General features: G+C 40.2%; 2 protein-coding genes across 2 annotated transcripts in view; one reads left to right on the top strand and one right to left on the bottom strand.

Annotated features, from left to right (window-relative positions):
- CPEB3 (cytoplasmic polyadenylation element binding protein 3) overlaps positions 1 to 5392 on the bottom strand; it is a 179111-nt gene extending 173719 nt beyond the window's left edge. Inside the window, exon 1 of the mRNA XM_070432705.1 lies at positions 5308 to 5392. The gene's annotated coding sequence lies outside the window, so the exon portion shown is untranslated. The remainder of the gene's footprint in view (positions 1 to 5307) is intronic.
- Positions 5393 to 5561: 169 nt separating this feature from the next.
- The window catches only part of MARCHF5 (membrane associated ring-CH-type finger 5), a 44030-nt gene continuing 24994 nt past the window's right edge, over positions 5562 to 24597 (top strand). Inside the window, exons 1-2 of the mRNA XM_070432702.1 lie at positions 5562 to 5908; positions 20619 to 20821. Coding sequence (XP_070288803.1) covers positions 5874 to 5908; positions 20619 to 20821 — 238 coding nt within the window. The 5' untranslated portion in view covers positions 5562 to 5873. The remainder of the gene's footprint in view (positions 5909 to 20618; positions 20822 to 24597) is intronic.

Here is a 24597-nt window from a genome sequence, read left to right as displayed (position 1 = left end):
ATGAGAAAACTGGCTTAAAGAGATATAATAACCTACCCAAAGTTGCTGAGCTTCTGAGTGGCAATGCTAAAATTTCAACCTAGGCTTGAGTTAAAGCTCTCAACCCACTGCAGTATTTCTGCAGAGATACCATTGGCCTAATAATCACTTCAGACACTTGCTTTAAAAAACAACAACAACAGTTTATTGGGCACAACTAAAGGCACGTGGATCGGATTTCTCTGAATCACAGCAGGTTTAGAAACACCATACTTCCTACAGAATGAAGTTGATTTCTTACAGCTAAACTCCTCCTAGCAGGATTCTAGGAGAAGGGCAAAATTACTGAAATCGGCCTACGAACCTCTTCAGAGTCTATCACTCGATTGACCTTTTTGGTCTCATCTTGCCCCAAGTCCCCTCTCTGTGTCAGTTACTCCTATTCATCATAAAGGGTTCCTTCACAGGGTATTTGCATATACTGTTCTTTGGCCTATGAAGCTCTTCCCTCCTTCCTTAATCTGGTTAACTTCCGCTCACCTTCAGGCCTCAGCACAATGGACATTTGCTGAGAGAACCTTTTCTGAACTCTCTGCCTAGGTCAAATCCCTACCTCTTAACCTCTCATAACACTGTGTACCACATTTGTAATTTTAAAAATGTATTCATGTGCTCTAGCCGGTTTGGCTCAGCGGATAGAGCCTCGGCCTGTGGACTGAAGGGTCCCAGGTTCGATTCCGGTCAGGGGCATGTACCTTGGTTGTGGGCACATCCCCAGTGGGGGGTGTGCAGGAGGCACCTGGTCGATGTTTCTCTCTCATCGATGTTTCTAACTCTCTATCCCTCACCCTTCCTCTCTGTAAAAAATCAATAAAATGTAAAAAAAATAAAAATAAAAATGTATTCATGTGATTTCCTCTTTCTCCCACTATAAACTATAAACTCCACAAAGGTTTTTGCTCATTATTGTTTCCTCAGTGTCTAGCTTAGTGCCTGTCACATAAATGGTGCCCATTCAATAAATATTTGTTAAAAGAATAAATAAATTCAAGGCTTTTAACTATTCCCTATTTAACTAGCCAACCTTATTGTCCATTCTTACTCAACAGAGACCTACAGTTACAAAGGTTAACTCCTTTATCTATCTTTTCATTTTTATCCAGACTCTAGGCCTTTCTCCACCTCTTCACCTAAATTGCTACAAGGTAGAGCCTATATTTCCCTTGTTTCACAAAGCTCTCTTTTTTTATATATAATTTTTAAACTATTTTTTTAATTGATTTCAGAGAGGAAGGGAGAAGGAGAGAGAGATAGAAGTATCAATGATGAGAGAGAATCATTGATTGCCTACCTCCTCCTATGGGGGATTGAGACTGTAACCCGGGCATGTGTCCTGACCAGGAATCAAACTATGACTTCCTGGTTCACTGAGCCACACCGGCTGGGCTCACAAAGCTATCTTTAATTCACTAGCCCATAACATTCTCCTCCAAACTACTAGCTACATCACTTTCTACACCAATCATTTGACACTTCATCATATATTGCCATGTATCATTATGAAATATTTCATATGTAAGTGCCTTGTTTTATTATTATTTTTTAAATTTAAGCAGTATTAGGTAATTTGTATGCCCTTAAAGCAGTGGTTCTCAACCTTCTGGCCCTTTAAATACAGTTCCTCATGTTGTGACCCAACCATAAAATTATTTTCGTTGCTACTTCATAACTGTAGTGTTGCTACTGTTATGAATCGTAATGTAAATATCTGATATGCAGGATGGTCTTAGGCAATCCCTGTGAAAGGGTCGTTCAACCACCAAAAGGGTAGTGACCCACAGGTTGAGAACCACTGCTTAAAGGGTAGTTATAATTTAATTTGCTACAGGAGTACCCAGGCACATCATAAGTTCTCTGGAAATATCTGCTGAATGAATTTATGAAGAACTTTTTGTGGCCAGCAATGTGGACTCAGGCTGCAGTTTATTTTCAAATTTGGTAATTGACAATTCTCCTTGGAGGCATCTGGATACTTCATACTATCTTTATGGAATACCTTTAGGGCCCCCTTTTGGTAGACAGTTCAAAACAAATGTGACAGGAGAAGATTAAAGTAACATACTATCTTAAATTTCCTAACATATTTAGAGCAGTTCCATTCTAAATCCATTACTGAATTATTAATATTATATTCCATAACTCTTTAGGATAATTCTACCTTGTCAATCCTTGTTCTTGTCCTTGGAAGTTGGGAGAATGTTTAAATATTTTCAGTAGATTAATTTCTATTTCAAAATATATCATTTAGGGAAATATATTTTTGGCTGTAGTCATGTTACTCTCTTGGCTGAATATCATCCTATATAATAAAAGCTTAATATGCTAAGTGTCCGGTGATCAGTCTGGTCAGCCGTTCAATCAAAGCGTAATATGCTAATGATATGCTAAGGCCACTCAACTGCTCGCTATGACGTGCACTGACCACCAGGGGGCAGACGCTCCGGCCAGTAGGTTAGCTTGCTGCTGGAGTCCGGCTGATAGAGACTGAGTGACACAGGCTGGACACACCCTGGAGCCCTCCCATGGTCCCTCCCAAGATGGCCAGCCTCCCACATCTCTCCCCGGCCCGATCGTGCACTGGCGGGGTCCCTCAGCCTGGCCTGTGCCCTCTCCCAATCTGGGACCCCTTGGGGGATGTCAGAGAGTCGATTTTGGCCTGATCCCGCAGGCCAGGCCGAGGGATCCCACTGGTGCACGAATTCATGTACTGGGCCTCTAGTTTACCATAAACCTAAACCCCATGTAAAATGCAGGAGTGCATTTTAACTTTTTTTGGGTCAGACTAAGATTTAAGTAATTAAGACTTTTTTCCTTCAAAATCATAAAGTAAATTGTAATTCCTATTATTCTGAGTCTTATTTGAAAATGCAAGAGCCAAGACAATATTGACAGACAATACTGAAATTCAGGATATATGTGTCACTCATTTCAAATGCAAGGAATTAATCTATTTCATGAGTCTTATTAACCATTATTTTTCCCATACTAATTTAGAAATATTAAAAAATTAAAGTTTGATAATGAAGAATTATCAGTTATCTATTCCTCCTTAGCTGTCCTATGAACATTTTATACGTAGCTAATTACATCTGTTAACAGCTTTATTGAGATGTAATTTACATACTATATAATTCACTTATCTTAAGTGTACAATTCAATTTCTTTTAGTATACTTTCAGAGCTGTGCCACCATCACCAGAATCTAACTTTGTTTTATTTTTAAAACTGAAATAGAATTTACCATGTGTATTACCATTACAACTTTAAGTCTGAAATAGTTTCATCACCCCAATAAGAAACCTCATATCCATTGGTAGTCTATTCCCATTTCTCTCCAACCTTTACAGCCCTAGGCAACCGCTAATCTCTATCTCTGAACTTGTTTATTCTTAACATTTAGCATAAATGGAATTGTACAATATGTGTTTTTTTGTGACTGGCTTCTTTCACTTAGCATAATGTTTTCAAAATTCATCCATGTTGTCACGTGTATCAGAACTTCATTCCTTGTTAACACCTGATAATATTCTATTGCATGGATATATCACATTTGGTTTATTCATTCATCGGCTGATGGGTATTTCGGTTATTTCCACTTTTGGCTATTGGGAATAATGCTGCTATGAACAGTTGCATACAGGTCTTTGTGTAGATATATGTTTCTATTTCTCATGGATAGATACCAAAGAATGAAATTACTAGGTCAGGTGCTAATCACTCCTAAGATGAAAAAGAGCATTTCCTTTTTTTCTATTTTAAAGGATTTGTGACATAGCCAGGGAACAGAATGTTCATGCAAATGCTAATATCAAAACCTTTTTGAAACAAAAAAATGTTAATCTGCACACAGCTTTTCTATCAAAATAACTGTGTCATATTACTTTCCAATTTGGGGTTCATATAGATATTCTAAGATGAGGTGAGAACTCCTTTACATTTAGTGTAAATCATAAAACTAAATGGAGTTTGCACTGGTCTATTTAATTAACAAAGTAGGATCAAATTCTATTTTTTGAGCGGAATGCATATATCCATCTCTTGTGGCTAACAATTGCTTAAGAGATAAATACACAGTAAGAGAAGGCTTATACAGTAGGAGGAGCAATAAATAGGAATTTAAAATATCAAACACCCTGATTAAATTAAACACAGTCCATCCCCTAGCGGGGCCTGTTTCTCATCTCATAAGAAAAAAAGTGAAGCATTAATTATAATTCGTCATGTAAATTCTCAAAGCCTTTCATAAAAGCATCTTTCAGAAACTGGAAGCCAAATAAACTTCTGGACACAAGTTATTTTTCCCTCGCTGGCAATGTACACTCTAGGTCAAATATATTCAGGAAGCAATCTTTAAACAGAGAATTAACAACTGATTTTAAAATTCTACATAAAAAGGGGGGCTTAAAAGGGGGGGAGAGCTTAAAACAGACTTTTTAACTTAAAGAAAAATCAAATATCTTGCAGCAGAAATGAGGCATAACCAAGGGAAAACTACCAGACGTCCTCTCAAGCACAGCACCAGAGAACGCCACAGGTCGTCCAAAAGACTCATTCGTTTTAGCCAACAGCTCTTTCCTCCCGCCAAAGCTGCCCCTAGAGCTTCAGATCATCACCCGATCGGTGATTTATTATTATTTTTCCCTTTTGATCACCCCCACCCCGAGACACACACACACACACACACACACACACACACACACACACACATCCACCTGCGTGGAGGTGTCAAGGCGACTAGAAATGGTTAACAGTGACCAGCAGCGGAGAGAGAAACAAACACCCCTGACAACCCACAGCTGAGTAAGCAAGAGCTGTTGATTCACCAACGTGTTCCCTTTGGAGACCGTCGGCGGGCGCTTGAGAGCCCAGGAACCTTTTCGGAGGCTCGTAGACAGGGCGAAGTCATATTTTCTCCCCACCCCCCAGCCCCAAACACACGCCGATTCGGGTGGGAGCGGGCTGGTCGAGGCAGTCCCTGCCCACCCGCCCCGCAGGAATAGCATCGGCATTAGAGCATCCGATCCCTGGCGAGGCTTGTGGAACTCCCCCACATGAGCTCCGACGCGGCAGGGTCCGGCCCCTGCGCCGAGGGCTTCGGCAGTCATTTGTGCCGCCCCAACCCTCGCCACGATGTCCGATGCCGCGGCCGGAGCTGGAGACCCGAGAAATGGCCCGGGAGCCCCCTCCCCTCACCTGGCTCGGTCCCACCTGAAGGCAAGAGCCGAGAAGGAAAGAAACAGGCGGGGGGCGAGGTGGGGGGGTGCTGACCTTGTGGCTACTGACAGCGGAGCGGCGCATCCTGCTGCTTCCTGGAAAGCGGCCCAAAGCACATTTTCCCCCCTGGAGGAAGGAAACGGGAGGGCGCCGGCCGGGCGGCGATGGGCGCGGCGGCGGTGGTCGGGGCGGGCTGTGCAGCCTCCGGCGGGGACGGTCCGAGGACTACATCTCCCAGGCTGCTCTGGGCCTCCCTGCGTCGTGACCCCGGCGCGCACGGAGGCGGGGACTCTTACCTCACAGAGGTAGCTCCTCCGCCGGCAGCAACTCGGCGCCCGCGGTCCATGGACCGGAACCCCGGGCCGACGGGCAGGAACCCGGACTGCGATCGTCGCCTCCTCGCCCCAGGCTCCTCCTCCTTGCTCCCCGCCGCCTCCTCCGGACGCCCGCAGGCCGCGCAGCGCCGCCGCCCGGCTCGCAGAGCTGACCCCGGAGGCTGGGAGGCGGGTTCGTGGCCGCCGCGGGACTGAGGCCTACTCCGCCGTCTCTCAGTGCTATTGTCCCTGGGCCCGGCCCCGACCGGGTGCCCCGGAGAGGCGAGTGCTCCGGCGCCGCGGAAGATGCCGGACCAAGCCCTACAGCAGATGCTGGACAGGTAGGGGCAGCTTGGGGGGCGCACGCGAGCCGCGGAGAGCCCGGCCCTCCCTGCCCGCGCCGGCCTCGAGGCGCTTCGTCCGTCCGCGGAGCCGGCCGGCCGGGCGGGGAGGAGTCCCCGGGCCTGGGGCCGGCTGAGGGGCAGAAAGTTTGGCGTCCGTACTCGGGGGGCCGAGCCGGCGGCCGGGGTGCGCGGACTTACAGCGAAACTGAGTTAACGAGGAGCGTCTCGGATGGTGGGGACGCCGTTCTGAAAGGGAAGGGAGTCGTTTTGACCCACAGGAGTTTTCTTTTTTCTATTCTGTACTCTTCTCCTCCCCTCCCAACTGTGCTGTAACGTGTTTGTCAGCGATGTCACTGGCAAGAAGAACCAGGCTATCTTCTTAAAAAGGCAATGATCCTCTTACAGTTAATTCCCGGGCTCTTCCCAAAACCTAAGGATCAGCCCGATAGGCTGGCTTCCGCCCTCCGCCCTCCGCCCCCATCCCCGCTCCCGGGCGGTGAGGTCAGGAGGACCCGCCCGGGAGCTGTAACGGTCACGCCGAAGGGTCGAGGTGACGGGAAACAGCCGCCGGAGCCCCGCACCGAACACTGAGCGTATCTGACGTTTTCGTGGAGTCCACGGGAAAGGGTCATCTTCTGTTGGGGCCACTTGCCCATTCCTGGGGGCGGGGGGAGGGGGGGGGGGTCCGGTACCTAAAACTTTTTGTGAAATCGGATGCATCGCCCTCTGCTGTTCAAATGCTTAGTCCTTGGGTGCTACCTTGAGATTTTTGGAGCCTCGGTCCACAGTTTCCCCCTAGTCTGGGCTTCACTTCCTGGCACAGCCAGTGCCGTGTTGATGGTTACAGTTCTCAAGGGCCACTTGCCACCCCGTTCAGCCAGCGGCGCTGCACTGCTCTTTGCGCCGAGCAAAGGTCCCGCCGTGAGGTGTCCGGGGAAAGGCCCCCCTTCGTGGAGATTCTGTCTGGCTACACGCTGTTTGGATCCCCCGCATCCGGACCCCAGATCACCCGAGAGAGCATCTCCCCCCAGAATGGGACATTTCCTTTGGAGCTGAGAATGTTGAGGCATCTAAAGTTCATAGAAATCATGTTGCTGACTTTTTTTTTCCAGCTGGGATTACCCAATGGTCTCTCCAGCTGACCATGAGGTCAGCATTCAGGTCAAATTTATTGACAACTTTTTGTGTAAATAATCTACAGGCTCCTGGAAGGCAGAAACGTAGTCATTATTTATTTTGAAAGCTAGAACGGAGCCTTGTACTCCACGGGTCATCAATACATATTTGTTTTATGAACAAAATACTACGTGATTTTTTTTCCCCTCAGTTGTCTAGGGGTCTGATAATTTACCAGTTTTTAGTTTGTTTGTTTATTGCAATTTAGAAAATGGCAAATTGCATAGGACCTCTAAATATGCCCCCAGGAGACCACCTTCTATCACTGCCAATTTCAATCAGATAATATTCTATTCTGGTGCAGGGTATTTTGTAATTAAATTTTTTTTTCCACTGAGGGCCTTCTGCTCTGACTTTTGTGAGTGACTTTTAGAAAAGTGTGTGTGTCCAAAAGCTGACCTGGTTTTCATATGCTCTTTGGAGATTTCCATAAAAGTAAAAAGCCAAGGAGTGCTAGTGAGGCATTTAAAGCATCTCAACAGAACCATAGAAATTCTGGCTGCATTTACTAAAGCAGGTGACTGTAATACGGGTTTACCCTAACCTTTACCTTTTAGACATACCTCAAGGTAGATTCTTAAGATGGCATTCAAAGACTTTTATTATGTTTTTAAATCAGTAGTTGGCAATCTGCCTCCACAGTAGAATCACCTGGGGAGCATTTTAAAGTATGGATGGATGGATGGCTCAAGACTAATTAGATCACAAATTTCTGGAGGATGGGTTCTGAGCATTTATAGTTTCAAAAGCTTTCCAGGTGTTTCTGATGTGGTTGAAAAACTACCTTAAACCTTATACCATAAGGGATTATTTCATGATAAGAGATAGTAACAGATTAGTGAGAAAAACGTGGGTTAATTTAGAGACCAAAATCTTGAAATTCTCATTTTGCTACTTACTAGCTATGTGAGTTTGGAGTTAAGTTCTGAGGCTATACATCTCATTTATAAAATGGGAATATTCTTTCTCACAGGATGGTAACAAATGAGAAGAGGTGTAAGAACTTTATAAAACAATGAAGTGTTATTCATATATTAGACACACATAAGTTACTAAGATTCTAATATAACAAACCAGTGTGGCAATTTTCTCCCCATCTCTTTCATAGTTACTATATTAATCTGGGCTGACTCAGTATGCAGGTTGAACACAAAGATACTTGATGGGTTCGTTTGAGGAATACTAACAGGCCCAACAGATTAAAATGTCAGCCTGTTGGGACCCATAATTCTTGCCTTGACTTTGGCTTCCCCCCAGTTTGTCTTTGGGTGGCAATTTTTGAAGGGCAGAATTTATCTCCTAACCTTATCCATATGTTGATTTCTTTAAGTGCCTACATATGTTGGGTATCATTCTAGGCCAGTGGTTCTCAACCTTCCTCATGCCTCCATCCTTTAATACAGTTCCTCATGTTGTGGTGACCTCCAATTTCATTGTTACAAATTGAACATAATTAAAGCATAGTGATTAATCACAGAAACAATATGTAATTATATATGTGTTTTCCGATGGTCTTAGGCGACCCCTGTGAAAGGGTGGTTCGACCCCCAAAGGGTCGTGACCCACAGGTCGCTGTTCTAGGCCCTTGTATATGGTAGTAACCATAACCAAAAAATGCTCATATGGAACTTAAATTCTAGTGGGATTTGTGTTCCATGACTGTCAAATAAAATTAAGATGATGTTTAATTGTAACATGAATGGTATGTTCAGCTTATACCACTCAGTCTTTTGGGGTTTTTAAACCAATGGCAATTTATATCTGAAGTTGAATTGCTTTGTCTTATGTGAGTAACTAAATTTAGTTTAGCAATTGCAGTATTTGTAGGTGGAAAGGATAGGTAGGTAAGTAGATAGGTAGGTAGATGATAGATATAGATTTTTGCCTTTCATTTTTTTGCCTTTCATTTTATAAACAATAAACAACTGTTTATGTAAACTTATTATTTGAGTCTTTTAAATAGAGGGTAGGGGGAAAGGGGTCATTTTTTAGTGTCATGAATGATTTAGGTTCACAAATCATTGCCCTGAAGTGATAACCATTTATAAATTCAAACCCTTTATATTAAGCTCTCTGAACCTTGGTCAATTTTTCTTTCCTTCGTTGCCACACTTTTTTAAGGAGGTGTCTGTCATATATTATTCTGTCACCATCTACTTTCTCTAATGTTTCTCAAAATTAGAATTAAATGTATAGAGAATACTAAGAATATGGTAACAAACTGCAGGAATGGACCTCAGGTTCAAAGTCTGGGCCTGCTGAGAAATGCTTCTGGAAACTTGACTTTTGTGTACCCTGTCTCACAGTAAACACTCAGGAATGTGTTGAGGTTGTTTTGCATCACTGACTTGCACCTGGTGATTAAGCAGGGAATGTAGCCAGTGTCCCTGTAATAGTCAGATGAAGGAAAAGCAAGGAGAATAATCTTCTCCCTACCTGCCTCCTATATATTTACTTCCATCTGTATGTAAAAAGTAGAAACTTCACTAAGTCCCCTTTGACCATTAACCCCAGTCCGGTATTGTCTCCCCATCCCCACTATACTATCATAAATGGATTTATATTTTTCCAGTATTCTTTGTTTAATGGTTATATACCATATATAACAAATAGTTTTGTTTTTGTTTCTAAAATTTAAATCTACATTTGCTTTTTAAATCTTGTTTTGAGCTGTGATATACAGCAATAAAAAATAATATATATAAAATATCTATCTTAACATATTTTCTTTTTAATTCATTCCCCTATGACATTTAGTTTTTATTTTCTCTTTATTATCTCTCTTTATAATTTGACTTTCACTTTCCTTTCTTGTCGTAGTTCTACTAAAAGTATACTAAAGGTCACCCACCAATATATGTAATGAAGATGAAACCAAACCACCACCCCCTAACTTCTTAAAACTATGTTATACCATAATATTTACCTTTTGCTTTTTTCTTCCTCATATATCATCTTTTTACTCCCTTCAATCACTTGCTGAGGATTGAACTTGTCAGTCTTCTCTGAAAAGTATACTCACTATCTCATTTTCACCTCTATTTGAGTGACTGACTCTCAGATGTGTGTCTTTATTCCTGATCTCTTTCCATATTTTAGTGTCTCATTTCTAGCTGCTCAATAGATATTGCTACTTGTGTATACTTATTACTATCACCTTAACCTATCTAAACTGATATTTCCCTGCCTTTTTACCTATCTTGACTTCCTAATGTTTGGTCTTTATTAAGACCATTCTTCTAGTCTACCAGCCCTAAAACCTAAGTCTTTTTTTTTTTCTTCTTTTTTGCATCTTTCCCTTCAAATCCACTTGCTTATCAAATATTGTGGGTTCTACTTTCTCTGACTCAGTTTTTCTCTTCTATTTTGACTTTCAGAGTGGTATCAGAATTAGCCATGGCACAGTTTTAATCATGTCATTTCCATGATCTAAAAATTGTCAGTCTTTATGTCATCTATAGGATAAGATCTAAACTTTCAAGACCCCAGTGAAGGAGTTTAAACCTACTAATATAATCCAGCCCCAACCTATCTTAAGGATATTTTCTGCATTCCACTTCATTGTCTTCTGAATATATCCTGCACCTTCATCTCCTTATTTTTGTTTAAATTACTTCTTCCCTTTTAACACCTGGCTAACTCTTACCCATCTTTATAATTAAGCTCATATATCATCTTGAAGCATTGCACAATTCCTTCAGGCAGAGTGAGTTATTCCTTCCTGTGTTTCCAAAGAACCTTTTATGCATTCATTCTAGTATGTCACATTGTATTGTAAATTATTATTATTATTATTATTTTGTTGTTGTTGTTAATCCTCACCTGAGGATATTTTTCCATTGATTCTTAGGAAGAGTGGAAGAGAGAGGGAAAGATAGAGAGAACCATTGTGGTTGCCTCCTGAACAAGCCCCGACCAGGGCCGGGCCAGAGAGGAGCCTGCAACAGAAGTACGTGCCCTTGACCGGAATTGAACCTGGGACCTTTCGGTCCACAGGCCAATGCTCTTATCCACTGAGCCAAACCAGCTAGAACTGTAAATTTTTTAATGCACCTATTATGTGTCTCAGAGCCTTCTACATTCACCCTTTGCCACCACCAGCATGCACATTCAACTGGAAGTTCATTGAAAACAGAAACTATTCCCTTAATAAGAGAAATTCCCATTTCTCTACAAGAAAACACTGTTGAATCAATGTCTTTTCCCCCCATTATTTATGACATACTAGTGCTTAGAATATTCTTAAAGACACTGTTTAAACAATTGTCTTTTTTGTTCAAAATCATTTGTTTTCTTATTGCTTATTAAGCTTAAGTTTCAATTCTTGAGCCTGGCCTTCAGGACCCTCCGTAATCACATTTATTGTGTTTCCTATTATGTTTAAGACAGAGTATATGGTTGGCACTAGCTATCTTTTTAAAGTGTTGCTTCTCTTTAAGAATGAATACATAAGAAGAAGAAAAAGAAGAGTACATAAGTACATGCCTTTTGCCCAAGCCAAACTGATTTGCGCATTGTCCTTTGAACAGGTTTTCTTTTCAATCTTGTCTTTCAAAGTTCTACCCATTCTTTAAGACCCAGTTTAGGTTCTGCCTCATTTATAAAGCTTTTCTGAACATTTCAGCCAGAAATATTTTTTACCTCTTATCCAGACTTATGTAGCAATTCTTTACTTGCCATACATACCTGCATGCCTCCCTATTCTTTACATGCCATAATTCATAAGATGATAAAAGATAATATTTATATGGCATATTGGAGTCAATTAGAAGGGTTTCAGATTTCTGGTGAAACCTCCTTATGGCAGCAAAAATGAAACAGCATTTCTTGTACTGGCTATGATTTCCTAAGAATTGAGAAATGGAAAATTTTCTCAGAATACACTAACCATATGGCAGCATGGTGCAGTGAAATAAGCTGAATGAGTCAAGGCCTAGGTTGCATCAATACCTCTCTGCTTAACTGTGAAGTCTTGGGCAGGTTACCTTTCTGGGCTTTTGATTCCTTATAGAAGATGGAAATAATTATGCTTTCAGAGTTTATGAAGGTCAGACAAAGGGTATGGTATGAATACTGGTATATGTTCAATAAATGACTTCTTTCATTGTGATGTATTTCTCTTCAACTTTGCCCTTTGGTAATGTGTCATGATTGTGGTTATATCTCTTTTATGAATCCAGAAACTTTAACTTCCATTCCACTTGAGTGAACAGACATAAAGAGATTTTTAGTCTTGTTGGTATAGTTCCTATTCCAGAATACATGAGATATGACGCTTTTAGACAAAGCAAGCAGTGTGCAGTTTTTTCCATTGTCAAGTTGGGCCTTCCTTCCATTAACCAGAGTATGGATCTCTAAACTTGTTCTGAATTTAAGGGTGCTTGTTCTGTTCCATAAATCAGCCATGCAAATACATTAAGGAACTACATATAATAAAAGAGCTGCAATTTAAGCCTTGTTTCATTGCACTCTCTCCTACATCCTGGAATTGTTCTATTCTGTTCTGTTACACTCCAGTTTTTATCAGTGATCTCTAGGGCAGGAGTCTAATTTCCTAGATGTTTCTAATAATCCTGTCTAATAAAAGAGAAACATGGTAATTAGCCGTACCTCCGCTACCCTTCCCATTGGCTAATCAGGGCAATATGCAAATTAACTGCCAGCCAAGATGGCGGCCGGCAGCCAGGCAGCTTGAAGCGAACATGAGGCTTGCTTGCTTCAGTGACGGAGGAAGCCAACGTTCCCCGCCTGCGGCTGCCGGCCTCTGAGCTTGCAGTTTGAAACATTGTTACAAATATATACGCTAAACAAAACCCCAGAAACCTGCTTTCAGCCAGCCAGGATCTCAGAGCTGGAGTTGAAACAGTGTTTCGATGATAGAACCCAAACAAACCAGATACCTGCTTTCAGCAGCCAAGGCCTCAGAGCTGGAGCCAAGACTCAGAGCTAAAGCTGGCCCAGAATAAAAAAAAGAAAAAAAAAGGAGCGGTTGGGAGCTTCAGTCACCCGCCAGCCTGAAAACAGCCCTCAGCCCCTCACCCAGACTGGCCAAGCACCCCAGTGGGGACTCCCACCCTGAAGGGGGTGTGACCAGCTGCAAACAGCCATCAGCCCCTCACCCAGGCTGGCCAGGCACCCAAGCGGGACCCCCACCCTGATCCAGACACCCTTCAGGGCAAACCAGCCGGCCCCCGCCCGTGCACCAGGCCTCTATCCTATATAGTAAAAGGGTAATATGCCTCCCAGCACCGGGATCAGCAGAGCCGCGAGGCCTCCCGGCACCAGGATCAGCGTGACAGGGGGCAGCGCCCAAACCCCCTGATCACCCTGCGGCTCTGTGTGTGACAGGGGGCGGGGCCACAACCTCCCTATCCGCCCTGCTCTGTTTGTGACAGGGGAAGGCACCCCAACCCCCTGATCAGCCCTGCTCTGTGCCTGATAGGGGGAGTTCCCCAACCCCCTGATTGCCCTGCAGCTCTGTGTGTGACAGGGTGCTGCGCCCCCACCCCCCACACACACACACACAGGACCTGCTCTGTGTGTGACGGGGTAGAGCCATAACCTCCCCATCAGCCCTGCCCTGAGTGTGACGGTGGCAGCGCCCCAACCCCCTGATCCGCCCTGCTCTGTGTGTGACAGGGGGCGGTGCCCCAACTCCCCTATCGGCCCTACTCTGTGAGTGACGGGGGGAGCTCCTCAACCCCCTGATGGCCCCTGCTCTGTGCGTGACAGGGGGGAGCTCCCCAACCCCCTGATAACCCTGCTCTGTGCGTGACAGGGTACGGAGCCCCAACCCCCCTGATGGGCCCTGCTCTGTGAGTGACAGGGGGCAGCGCCCCAACCCCCTGATTGGCCCTGCTCTGTGCGTGACAGGGGGTGGCGCCGCAACCTCCCCATCAACCCTGCCTTGAGTGTGACGGGGCGGCGCCCCAACTCCCCAATCAGCCCTGCTCTGAGCCTGACCAGGGGCACAAATCCATTCACTGGGCCTCTAGTCCAAGATAAACAACTGCAATTTGAGTCTGCAAAGATAGGCTATACTGCCAGCTGTTTTGTTAGATTACCTATTTTGCTTAGCTAATTTATGTTCCAGTGAGAAACTATTTTATTGATGTTTCTGGCACTTTTTTCACATACTTTTTAAATGGTTAACTTAATCATATAAAGAGGGAATGACTCACAAGTGAACCCTATGAAGTGAGGTTATCTTTGTCATCCATCCTTTCGCAACTGGTTTGTAATATCTATGTCTTAAAACCTCTACTTCCAACACTTTGGTCTTCTCATTGTCCATCATTATATGTTCATTTCCATCTCTAAACTTGGTTATGCTGCATTTCTTCCATTTACCCTTATTCTTTTCATTCCCCAATCCAACTTGAATTGTCATCTGTAGTTCTCTCCTTTTCATGAAATCTCAGCTATTTCATCCTGTGTTTCTTATTGTCATAACATTTCTGCATTACATATAGCATCTAACATCTTTTCTTGGCACTTAATGTTTTATGTGGTGGGTTTAAATGTATGTCTATATTAGTTCTATACATGTATTTGTTCCTTGTGGTATCAAATGATGAATGTACTTAATAGTTACTCAAGTTGATTTAGGAGATCTTGAGTAATCTTAGATTTAAGTCCAACTAGCCATTCTTTGAATTGTTCACAAATTTTACTATTAGGAAGGATATATAACTGGAAAAAGTTATATTTAAGTCATGTAGAATCAAGTGACTGATCTTTTATAGAGTCGAATTTTATACATACAGATTAATGATATGGCCAATACTGTAAGGCTGTACATTTATTTTAAGGAATAAGTAATGTTTTTAGATTTGTTTAGTTTAGTTCTGTTTTACAGTATAATAGTAATTTGTTCTTTGATCACTGAACCTACCGTGGTAATTTCCAGATCTCCATTTACATACTTTGTAAACTAATATGCCCCAGCTTGGCTTGTAGGAAGGTGTGGAACTAAAATAGTGTGTACATCAGCAAGCAGGAGGCTTGAAAGAAAATGAATTGAGAGGATTTGAGTGAATATCTTAAGCCAGTGATTCTCAACCTTCTGGCCCTTTAAATACAGTTCCTCGTGTTGTGACCCAACCATAAAATTATTTTCGTTGCTACTTCATAACTGTAATGTTGCTACTGTTATGAATCATAATGTAAATATCTGATATGCAGGATGGTCTTAGGCAACCCCTGTGAAAGGGTCATTCGACTGCCAAAGGGGTCGCGATCCACATGTTGAAAATTGCTGTGACTTAACCAGTGGTGGCAGCCTATTGAAAAAGTGGGGTTGAGGGTAGGAAACCAGGACTTTCTCCACTAAATACCAGGGTGCTGAGCAGAATTGCTGTATGTGTTAATTTAGATAAGGAAATGCATCCATAAAATTTAAGCATACATATAAAGTTGACACCATCTTATTATCTTTATCAATGCCATTCTTGCTAGTGTTAGTTTGGTAGTTATATATGTGCCAGGCAATTCTTGAGCACTTTCATTATCACTTGTATAATTCTTTATAATAGGGGATCTTAACGGAATGTTTTGTTATGCTGCAAACAACTTTGGCAGTCTAGTTAAATCTATGGGATCTTTCTCAGAATGTTTTGAAAGAATAAAACAAAATGTATAGGATCTGAAATGAAACAAAGTATGTTGAAGCACACCTATTAAAATATTAAAAAGCTGACCTAGTAATATGCATTTTAACACATTGAAATACAAGGTCTATTTATATGATTGTCTTAGGGCCATCTCTTTTTTTTTCCCCAATATATTTTTTAATTTCAGAGAGGAAGGAAGAGGGAGAGAGAGATAGAAACATCAGTGATGAGAGAGGATTATTGAACAGCTGTCTCCTGCATGCCCCACACTGGGGATTGTACCCGCAACCCAGGCATGTGCCCTTGACTAGAATTGAACCCAGGACCCTTCAGTCTGCAGACCAACTGAGCCAAACCAGCTAGGAAAGGGGCCATCTCTTATATTCAGTTTCTCACACTGTGTAACAAAATTGTTTGGGTTATATATGATGGGACATCTGCCCCAAACTAGTTAACCTAACACACACACACACACACACACACACACCAGCCAGCATGGCTCAGTGGTTGAGCGTTGACCTATGAACCAGGAGGTCACAGTTTGATTCTCGGTCAGGGCACATGCCAATTTCTCCTCTTTTTAAGGAACAAATAGTATCCCATGCTTTTTATGGAAAACTACTCTTCCCTGCAGCATCATTTTTGTGTGTAGTTTAGGCAGCTAGTCCTTCCCCATCCCCACCTCTAGGAAGGGTAATCCTTAGAGTGGTTTGAGGAGTATCCTATCCCCCAGATTACAGTGATTTGGGAGGGAGGCTGAGCACATAAAGCTGGTTTTGTCATAGTGAACCTTAGATTTTTTGCTGGGAAAGTTGATGCATTAAAGCACAAGTTTCTACTCTCCCCTCAATTCTAAGTTTGGAGAAACTGTAAACCCATTATTTTCAAACACCTATTTTCTCCTTGAAAGGAGGGAGAAGGGTGAGTATGGGGAAACAAAGAAGGGAAGCATAATTATATCAGACTTCTCAGGTGATGTTCCTGGTCAGTCTATCAGAAGTTTTTTGTTTTTTGTTTTGTTGTTTGTTTTTAATGAGGAAAGAAAGGGTTCATATACATTATTTGCTCCTTTCCTTCCTTTTCTGCAGCCCTGAAGACTAATAATTTTGTCTTATAGGCTATTTGCCTATAACATTTATGTGACCATTTTTATATGCTTCAAGTTAATTTTCCTTGGCCCTATTTCACAGACTAATGTTCTTTCCATATTAGGTAGATTAGATTAAACTCATACCTAGTAAGGTAGTAAATAAATTCATAAATTCTTTAGAACTTAACATTTTTTGAACTGTTATTTATGTTAAAAAATATTTAGCCCTGGCCAGTATTACTCAGTTGGTTGGAGCATGGTCCCATACACAGAAAGGTGTGGTGGATTCAATTCCTAGATTTCAGGTTCTACCCCTGGTTAGGGTGTCTATGGGAGGCAACCAATCAATGCTTCCATCTCTCTGCCCCTCTCCCGCTCGCCCTCTCTCCCTTTCCTCTTCATCCTCTCCCTTCTCCCTATCCTCCTCCTAAAAAAAAAAATTTAGTTACCAGAAGCAATTATTTATAATATAAGCAAATCAAATAATTGTCTCCTTCATACAGATGGCTTTCTCAATCTCTTGATTTTTTTTTTTTACCTGCCATTACTCCACACCAGCAGTTCTCAAATTGTACATCAGGCTTGACTCCTAATAAGTTTCCACTGTAAATTATAGTTCATCTAACCAATCCATAGTTGTGAAATTAGAAAAAATCTGGAAGTGCCTGCTTTACATAGCAGTTGAATACCTTCTGAAAAGTAAACTGTGAAAATATTTAGGGGTGAACTATACTTATGCCTGCAACTTTGAAATGCATCAAAAAATGCATCAAAAAATAAAATGGATTGATGAATTAATATGTGGTAAACCACACATATATCAAAATGGTAAGAATTACAAAAAAACAACAACAATGGACAGCCCAGCCGATGTAGCTCAGTGGTTGAGTATTAACCCATAAACCAGGAGATTATGGGCTTGATCCCCTGTAGGGGGCATTCAAGAGGCAACAGATCATTGATTCTCCCTCTCCCATCCTCTCTCTGAAATCAATAGAAACATATATGTTTTTTTAATGATAAGAATTACAGAATCTAGATATTGGGAATATGGGTATTCACAGAGATTTTCAACCTCTTTTTGACACTTTGACATTTTTCATAATATAATGCTGGGGGGAAATAACTTACACTTATCCAGAATGTATGGGGAATATACATACAAGTATTCCTGTTAGATTGAAATATGAAATTGTCATTGATGTAAGTAAAAACACAAATATAGGCAATTTCATTTGGTACAACCTATTATCAAGATTGAGTAGACGTGTGTGTGTGTGTTTTCCAAATCTACTTAAAATGCTACTAAATAGAATAGTTTTAATAGATATGTTTTTACATTTTTTTCCTGATGACTAAAATTGGCTTAATTTAAAATTTGTTTAATCTTAATACTGATTAATTATGCTAGTCCAACTGTACTTAGCTACATATATATTACATTGTTGAAAAGAAAAATTTATACAAAGCTAGAGAGTTTCTACATAGTCTTCCTATGTTTTGTTACCAAAGTGATACATCTCATTTCCCAGGTGTACACAAATATAATTACAAAATCACCTCAGTTGTGGGGAAAATATATAACACTTTAATTAACTGGTCTGTTTGCTCTATACCTGTCAATTGAAATTTTATGCAAAAATTGAAGGTTAAAACTCAAATTATGGATAGTGGTGATAGTTGCACAATGTCAGTATACTTAATTATACTTAATTATATTCTTAAACAGTGGGAAGGCCAGAGAGAGTTGGGGGACAGGAGGGAGGGGAGTAAGAGATCAACCGAAGGACTTGTATGCATGCATATAAGCATAACTAATGGACATAAGACACTGGGGGGTAAGGGAGGGTAGGGGTTTGTCAAGGGGGGGGGGAAAAGGATACTTATGTAATACCCTTTGTAATACTTTAAGCGAAAAATTAAAAAAAAAAATTATATTCTTAAAAATGGTTAAGTAATAAATTTTGTTAAGTATATTTTACCATAATACAATTTTTAAAAAGATAAAGGAGGAGGAGGCATTTTTGGATAACCATGATAAGATAGTGTGAAGGTCCAGACAGTGTGGCTGAGGTGGGTCCTAGAGAATCAGCATGCTAAATAAAGGCTGTCTACCTCCCATTCTTATCTTGCTCGTTTGAAATCTGACTGAATTTGAAAGCTGAGTAAAATCATAATTTTGGATATTGTTGCCATGAATACAGTCCCGTTTTTTCCTCTATTCTAATTGAGAAGTTTTAATTGGAGCACACAATTAAAATTCATGTTCTACAGTAACTGAAGATCTCACCCATCTATAGTACCTGACTATATAATCTTTCCCACTGAGCATAGTTAGGCTAGTTATTCTGACAGAAGTCACTTCTCTAATTAAGTGAAAAATGCACAGTAGGTAAGAAGCTTTAATTAGCCGTTGTTTTCAATTGTACATTCATACTTTAATAGGGTGGAGGGTGAATGGTCTCACTGAGTTAAATTATATTTGCCCTAATAGAACTTGGTGTTGAAACTTGTATTAATTGGGAGAAAAATAAGGAATTGGCAACCTAGTTCCACAGAACAAATTAGACCTCCTGAAGTACCTATAAAAGCAAAATGGAAAAATGTTATAAATTTAACCATCTCCCTAGAATTTTTTCTTAACATAAGAAGCATCTCAGCCCTGGCTCAGTGGCTCAGTTGGTTGGAGCATCGTCCCATACACTGAAAGGTTACATGTTAGATCAGCCGTGGGCAAACTAAACGAATAAAACTAAAAAAAAAAAAAGACCGTGCCCTTTTATGTAATGATGTTTACTTTGAATTTATATTAGTTCACACAAACACTCCATCCATGCTTTTGTTCCGGCCCTCCGGTCCAGTTTAAGAACCCATTGTGGCCCTCGAGTCAAAAAGTTTGCCCACCCCTGGGTTAGATTCAAGTCAGGGCATATACCTAGGTTTCAGGACTCATTCCAGAGGCAAGCAAGCGATGTTTCTTCCTTCTCTCTCTCCCCCCCGCCTCCTTTCCTATCTCTCTTATAATCAATAAACATATCCTCAGGTGAGGATTTAAAAAATGGACTTCTCTGTTTGGCATATGTGATTGAACCTTTAAAAAAGAAAACATCTCATACTTGAGACTTCTAAACTTCAAGTGTAATAAATATAACTCAAAAGGAAAACCAAATCATACCTATAATGGAATCATGTAGGCCCAAATTTATCATGTCATTATCCTAAAACAATTTATCCTGATGTCTTCATTTCTTCTTCTCTTTTGCTTTTTGTGTGTGTGTGTGGTTTTTGTTTGTTTTTTAATTTAACCATCTTTCTCTTTTCTTATAGTTATGCTTTACCAGAAAGAAATGGGCGGGGGTTTTCCCTCAGTTGAAAATTGAATGAGACCATGTGTGAAATCACTTGTACAATACTTTAGTTTTCCAAGTTCAAGAGGTTAAAAGGTTAGTGTTGAAATGGGGGGAAAACTGAATTTCACATACTTCTGTGCTTACCACTCATCAAAGAATTATTAAGTCTTATAACACAAAAGCAGCCTGTGGCTTTGCTTCCACTGGTTCATGACAGAAGATAAATTACTAGAAAGATGGAGGGAATTACACAAAAACAAAATTCAGAAAACAATGATTCTGCAGATGAATACAAGGAAAACCAGAAAAAGAAGCTATTCTTACTGGAAATGTATTGATGGTTTTGTCTCCTCAGTCTTTTAATGTAGAATAGAGGTTCTATAATACCATAGTAGGGTCATCCCATTAAGTGAGGGCTGCAGTGGAGAGAAAGTTGGGGTCTTAAAGATAATGTCATTATTTTCTCTTTTAATTTACAGAAGTTGCTGGGTGTGTTTTGCCACTGATGAAGATGATAGAACTGCTGAATGGGTGAGACCATGCAGGTGCAGAGGATCTACAAAATGGGTGCACCAGGCTTGTCTACAGCGCTGGGTGGATGAAAAACAAAGAGGAAACAGTACCGCCAGAGTGGCATGTCCTCAGTGCAATGCTGAATACTTAATAGTTTTTCCAAAGTTGGGTAAGAAGATCCTTAAAAGCAATGCAGATATAAATGATGTTATTATACATAATTCTGTGCTCTCGGGTTTATTTTAAAGTGAGCCATCTCTGCTTTTTTGTGAATTTCTTATTCTTTTTCTATTGTTTACTCTAAATGTCAGGCATTTATTTGTTTTGTTAACAGTTTACATTATCCTTAATATATCCCCAGATCCATTCATTAGTTTGTGCATTAAATGTTTTCATTTGGTTGAGTGGATAAAGAACTTGGACCTTAACCTTGTGGATAAAATCAAATAACAAAGCTATAATAAAAAGCTGACTAAAGAGCCTCATTCTCTGGAGACTATTGATGTAGAAAAAGAAAACAATAGTGTTTTTTTCTAATACTTATTCTTAATTCAATATTAAGGAATAAAAGTAGAGAAATTAAAGATTTAATAAACGACAATGTTAAACTCATCTTTGGAATCTATTTATGTGGTTATCTTGCATGAAAGCTGCTTTCCTTTTTCTGCAAATTGGTGAGCAGGGAACAACCAAAAGTTGTTCTAGCATTGAAAAAAAGTATAGCAGACTGTTGAAAGGAAGCAGTAACTAACACTGATATTTAGTTAGCATGTTCCATTCCAGCCATGTGTTTATGAACTGGTATCTTTTTCCTCGTTTGATGTTAATGCCATGCCAGTTGTAAACATTTTTAATATCCTTGGCTGTAATCAAGAGGTATATGAAAACAATTTGGTTCTGAGAAAGTCAGAAGAAAATAATGACTTTTGGGGGAGTAAGTTCAAGGAGAAATTGGAATTATTAGATATGTTGCTTTTTCTAGGTGCTATACATATTGAAATCAGACCCATTTTTTTTTTTAGTTTTTAATTTTTTAAAAAATATATTTTATTGATATTTTACAGAGAGGAAGGGAGAGGGACAGAGAGTTAGAAACATCAATGAGAGAGAAACATCGATCAGCTGCCTCCCGCACACCCCCCACCAGGGATGTGCCTGCAACCAAGGTACATGCCCCTGACCGGAATCAGTCCTCAGGCCGACGCTCTATCCACTGAGCCAAACCAGTTATGGCCAGACCCATTTTTTTTAATGGGACAATAATAATGAAGTGCTTTTATAATGTGAGAAGTTTAATAATAAGGGCAAACAAAATTTCCATTATTGTCTATTTCTCTAGAATAATGCATAAGAAGAAAGGCTAGCTTCCTATGAAAGGAAAGTATCATAGTAGAGAAAGTAGTGTTTCTCAGACATTTAGATGTGTCTTCGTGCATACCACTGATTTAGAGAAAGTAAACTCAAAAGAGTAATCCAAAAATTTTTATTATAATATCAGAGCAGTGTTTTAAATAATTTATTGGGGAAAACAATTACTGCTGCAATCTTTAACTACATTGATATCTCGCTCACTAAAGTCAAAGTTAAGGTTTCATATTTAACTGTGTCTTTTCTTACTCTATAGTTCTACTAAATTAGGTGTCTTTAACTGGTTTTGGTATGGGGGTAATAATAATGGCCTCATAGAACAAGTTGGGAAGTGATCTCACATTTTTTGTGAAGAGTGTGTGAAGGATTGGTGTTAATTCTTTAAATGTTTGATGACAGTGAAGCTCTCTGGTCCTGGTCATTCTTTATAAGGAGTTGTTTTTTTATTTTTATTATTACTAGTTTAATCTTTTTACTTATAGGTCTATTCAGATTTTCTATATCTTCTTGAGTCTGTTTTGGTAGTTTGTGTCTTTCTAGGAATATGTCCATTTTATTTAGCTAATCTGACTTGTTGGAATATAATGGTTCATAGTATTCCTTTATAATCCTTTTTATTTCTGTAAGGTTGGTACTGTATTAATGTTCCCTCTGTAGTTCATGGTTTTAGTAATTTGAATCTTCTGTCTTTTTTTTCTTGGTCAACCTAGCTAAAGTTTTGTCAGTTTTATTGATCTTTTCAGACTCAACTTTGGTTTTATTGATTTTCTCTTTTTTTTATTTTCTATTTCATTTATTTCCACACTACTAGTTTCCTTCCTCCTGCTTGGTTTGGGGTTAGTTTGCTTTTCTTTTTCTAGTTTTTTAAAGGTGGGAGTTTAGATTATTGGTTTGATTTTTTTAATAGATTTTAATTTTTTTAGAGCAATTTCAGGTTCACAGCAAATTGAGAGGAAGGTACAGAGATATCCTATATTAGAGACCTGGTGCATGAAATTTCATGCACTGGGGGGGAGGGTCTCGCAGCCCGAGACTCCTCACTCCTTACCACCCGCCTACAGTGGAGGCAGGAGAGGCTCCCGCCACTGCCGTTGTACTCACCAGCTGTGAGCCCGACTTCTGGCTAAGCTAAGCGGCGCTCCCCCTGTGGGAGTGCACTGACCACCAGGGGCAGCAGCTTTTGTGTTGAGCGTCTGCCCCCAGTGGTCAGTGTGTGTCATAGCGACCAGTCATTGTGTCATTCGGTTGATTTGCATATTACGGTTTTATTATATAGGATACTCTCTGCTTCCTCACATTCATAGCCTCCTCCATTATCAACCCTTTTCGTCAGAGTGATACATGTGTTGCAATTGATGAACCTATATTGGCACGTCATTATTAGTCCATTGTTTATATTAAGATTCATTATTGGTGTTGTACATTCTATGGATTTGGACACATGTGTAATGACGTATATACTTTTAAAGTATAATACATAGTGTTTTCACTGTCTTCATATTTTTTGCCTTTTTCAGAATGTCATATAGTTGGAATCTTATAGTATATAGCCTTTTCAGATTGGCTTCTTTCAGTTAGTAATAAATATTTAAAGTTTCTCCATGTCTTGATAGTTCTTTTCTTTTTAGCATTGAACAATATTCCATTATCTGGATGTACCACAGTTTATTTATCCACTCACCTACTGAAGGACAACTTAGTTACTTCCAAATTTTTACAGTTACGAGAAAAGCTGCAGTAAACATCTGTGTGCAAAGTTTTTGTGTGTTTTTTGTTGTCAGTCCTCATCTGAGGATATATTTTTCATTGATTTTTTTAGAGAGAGAGGAAGGGAGGGGGAGAGAGAGAGAGAAATATAGATGTGAGAGAGACACATCAACTGGTTGCCCCCACATGTTCCCTGACCAGGGCTGGGAATCATACCCGAGACCCTTTGGTCTGCAGGCCAATGCTCCAACCACAAAGCCAAACCTGCCAGGGCACGTGTGCAGGTTTTTGTGTGGACTTAAGTTTTCAACTTATAAATACCAAGGAACATGATTGCTGGATCATATGGTATGAGTATGTCTAGTTTTGTAAAAAAAAAAAAAAAAAAAAAAAAAAAACTATCAAAATGTCTTTTAAAGCAGTTGTATATTTTGCATTCCCACCAGCAATGAGTTCCTGTTGCTTTATATCTTTTGTCAGCATTTGGTGGTGTCAGTGTTTTGGATTTTAGACATTTGGTGATATCCGTCTTCTTTAATGAGGTGTCTGTTAAATCTTTTGAAATTTTTAAAAATCAGGTTATTTTCTTGTTGAGTTTTACGTGTTCTTTGTATATTTTGTATAACAGCGTTTGATCTGGTATATCTTTTGTAAATATTTTCTCCCAGTCAGTAGTGTTTCTTCTCATTTTCTTGATCTTTCTTCTTTTTTAATGTAGTCATTTACAGCTCTAAATTTCTAAGGACTGCTTAGATTTCTTTTTTAACCTATTGATAAATTTCCCAAATGTCATTCTGTTTGATTTCTAATTTCACTCCATTGTGATCAAAGAACACACTTCTTCTGTCCTTTTAAATATATTAAGGCTTG

Source organism: Myotis yumanensis, unplaced genomic scaffold (assembly GCF_028538775.1).
Source record: "Myotis yumanensis isolate MYYU_CA2020_CCGP unplaced genomic scaffold, mMyoYum1.0.hap1 SCAF_13, whole genome shotgun sequence".
In the NCBI taxonomy this organism is placed as follows: Eukaryota; Metazoa; Chordata; class Mammalia; order Chiroptera; family Vespertilionidae; genus Myotis; species Myotis yumanensis.
This window is presented reverse-complemented; position numbering and strand designations above follow the sequence as displayed.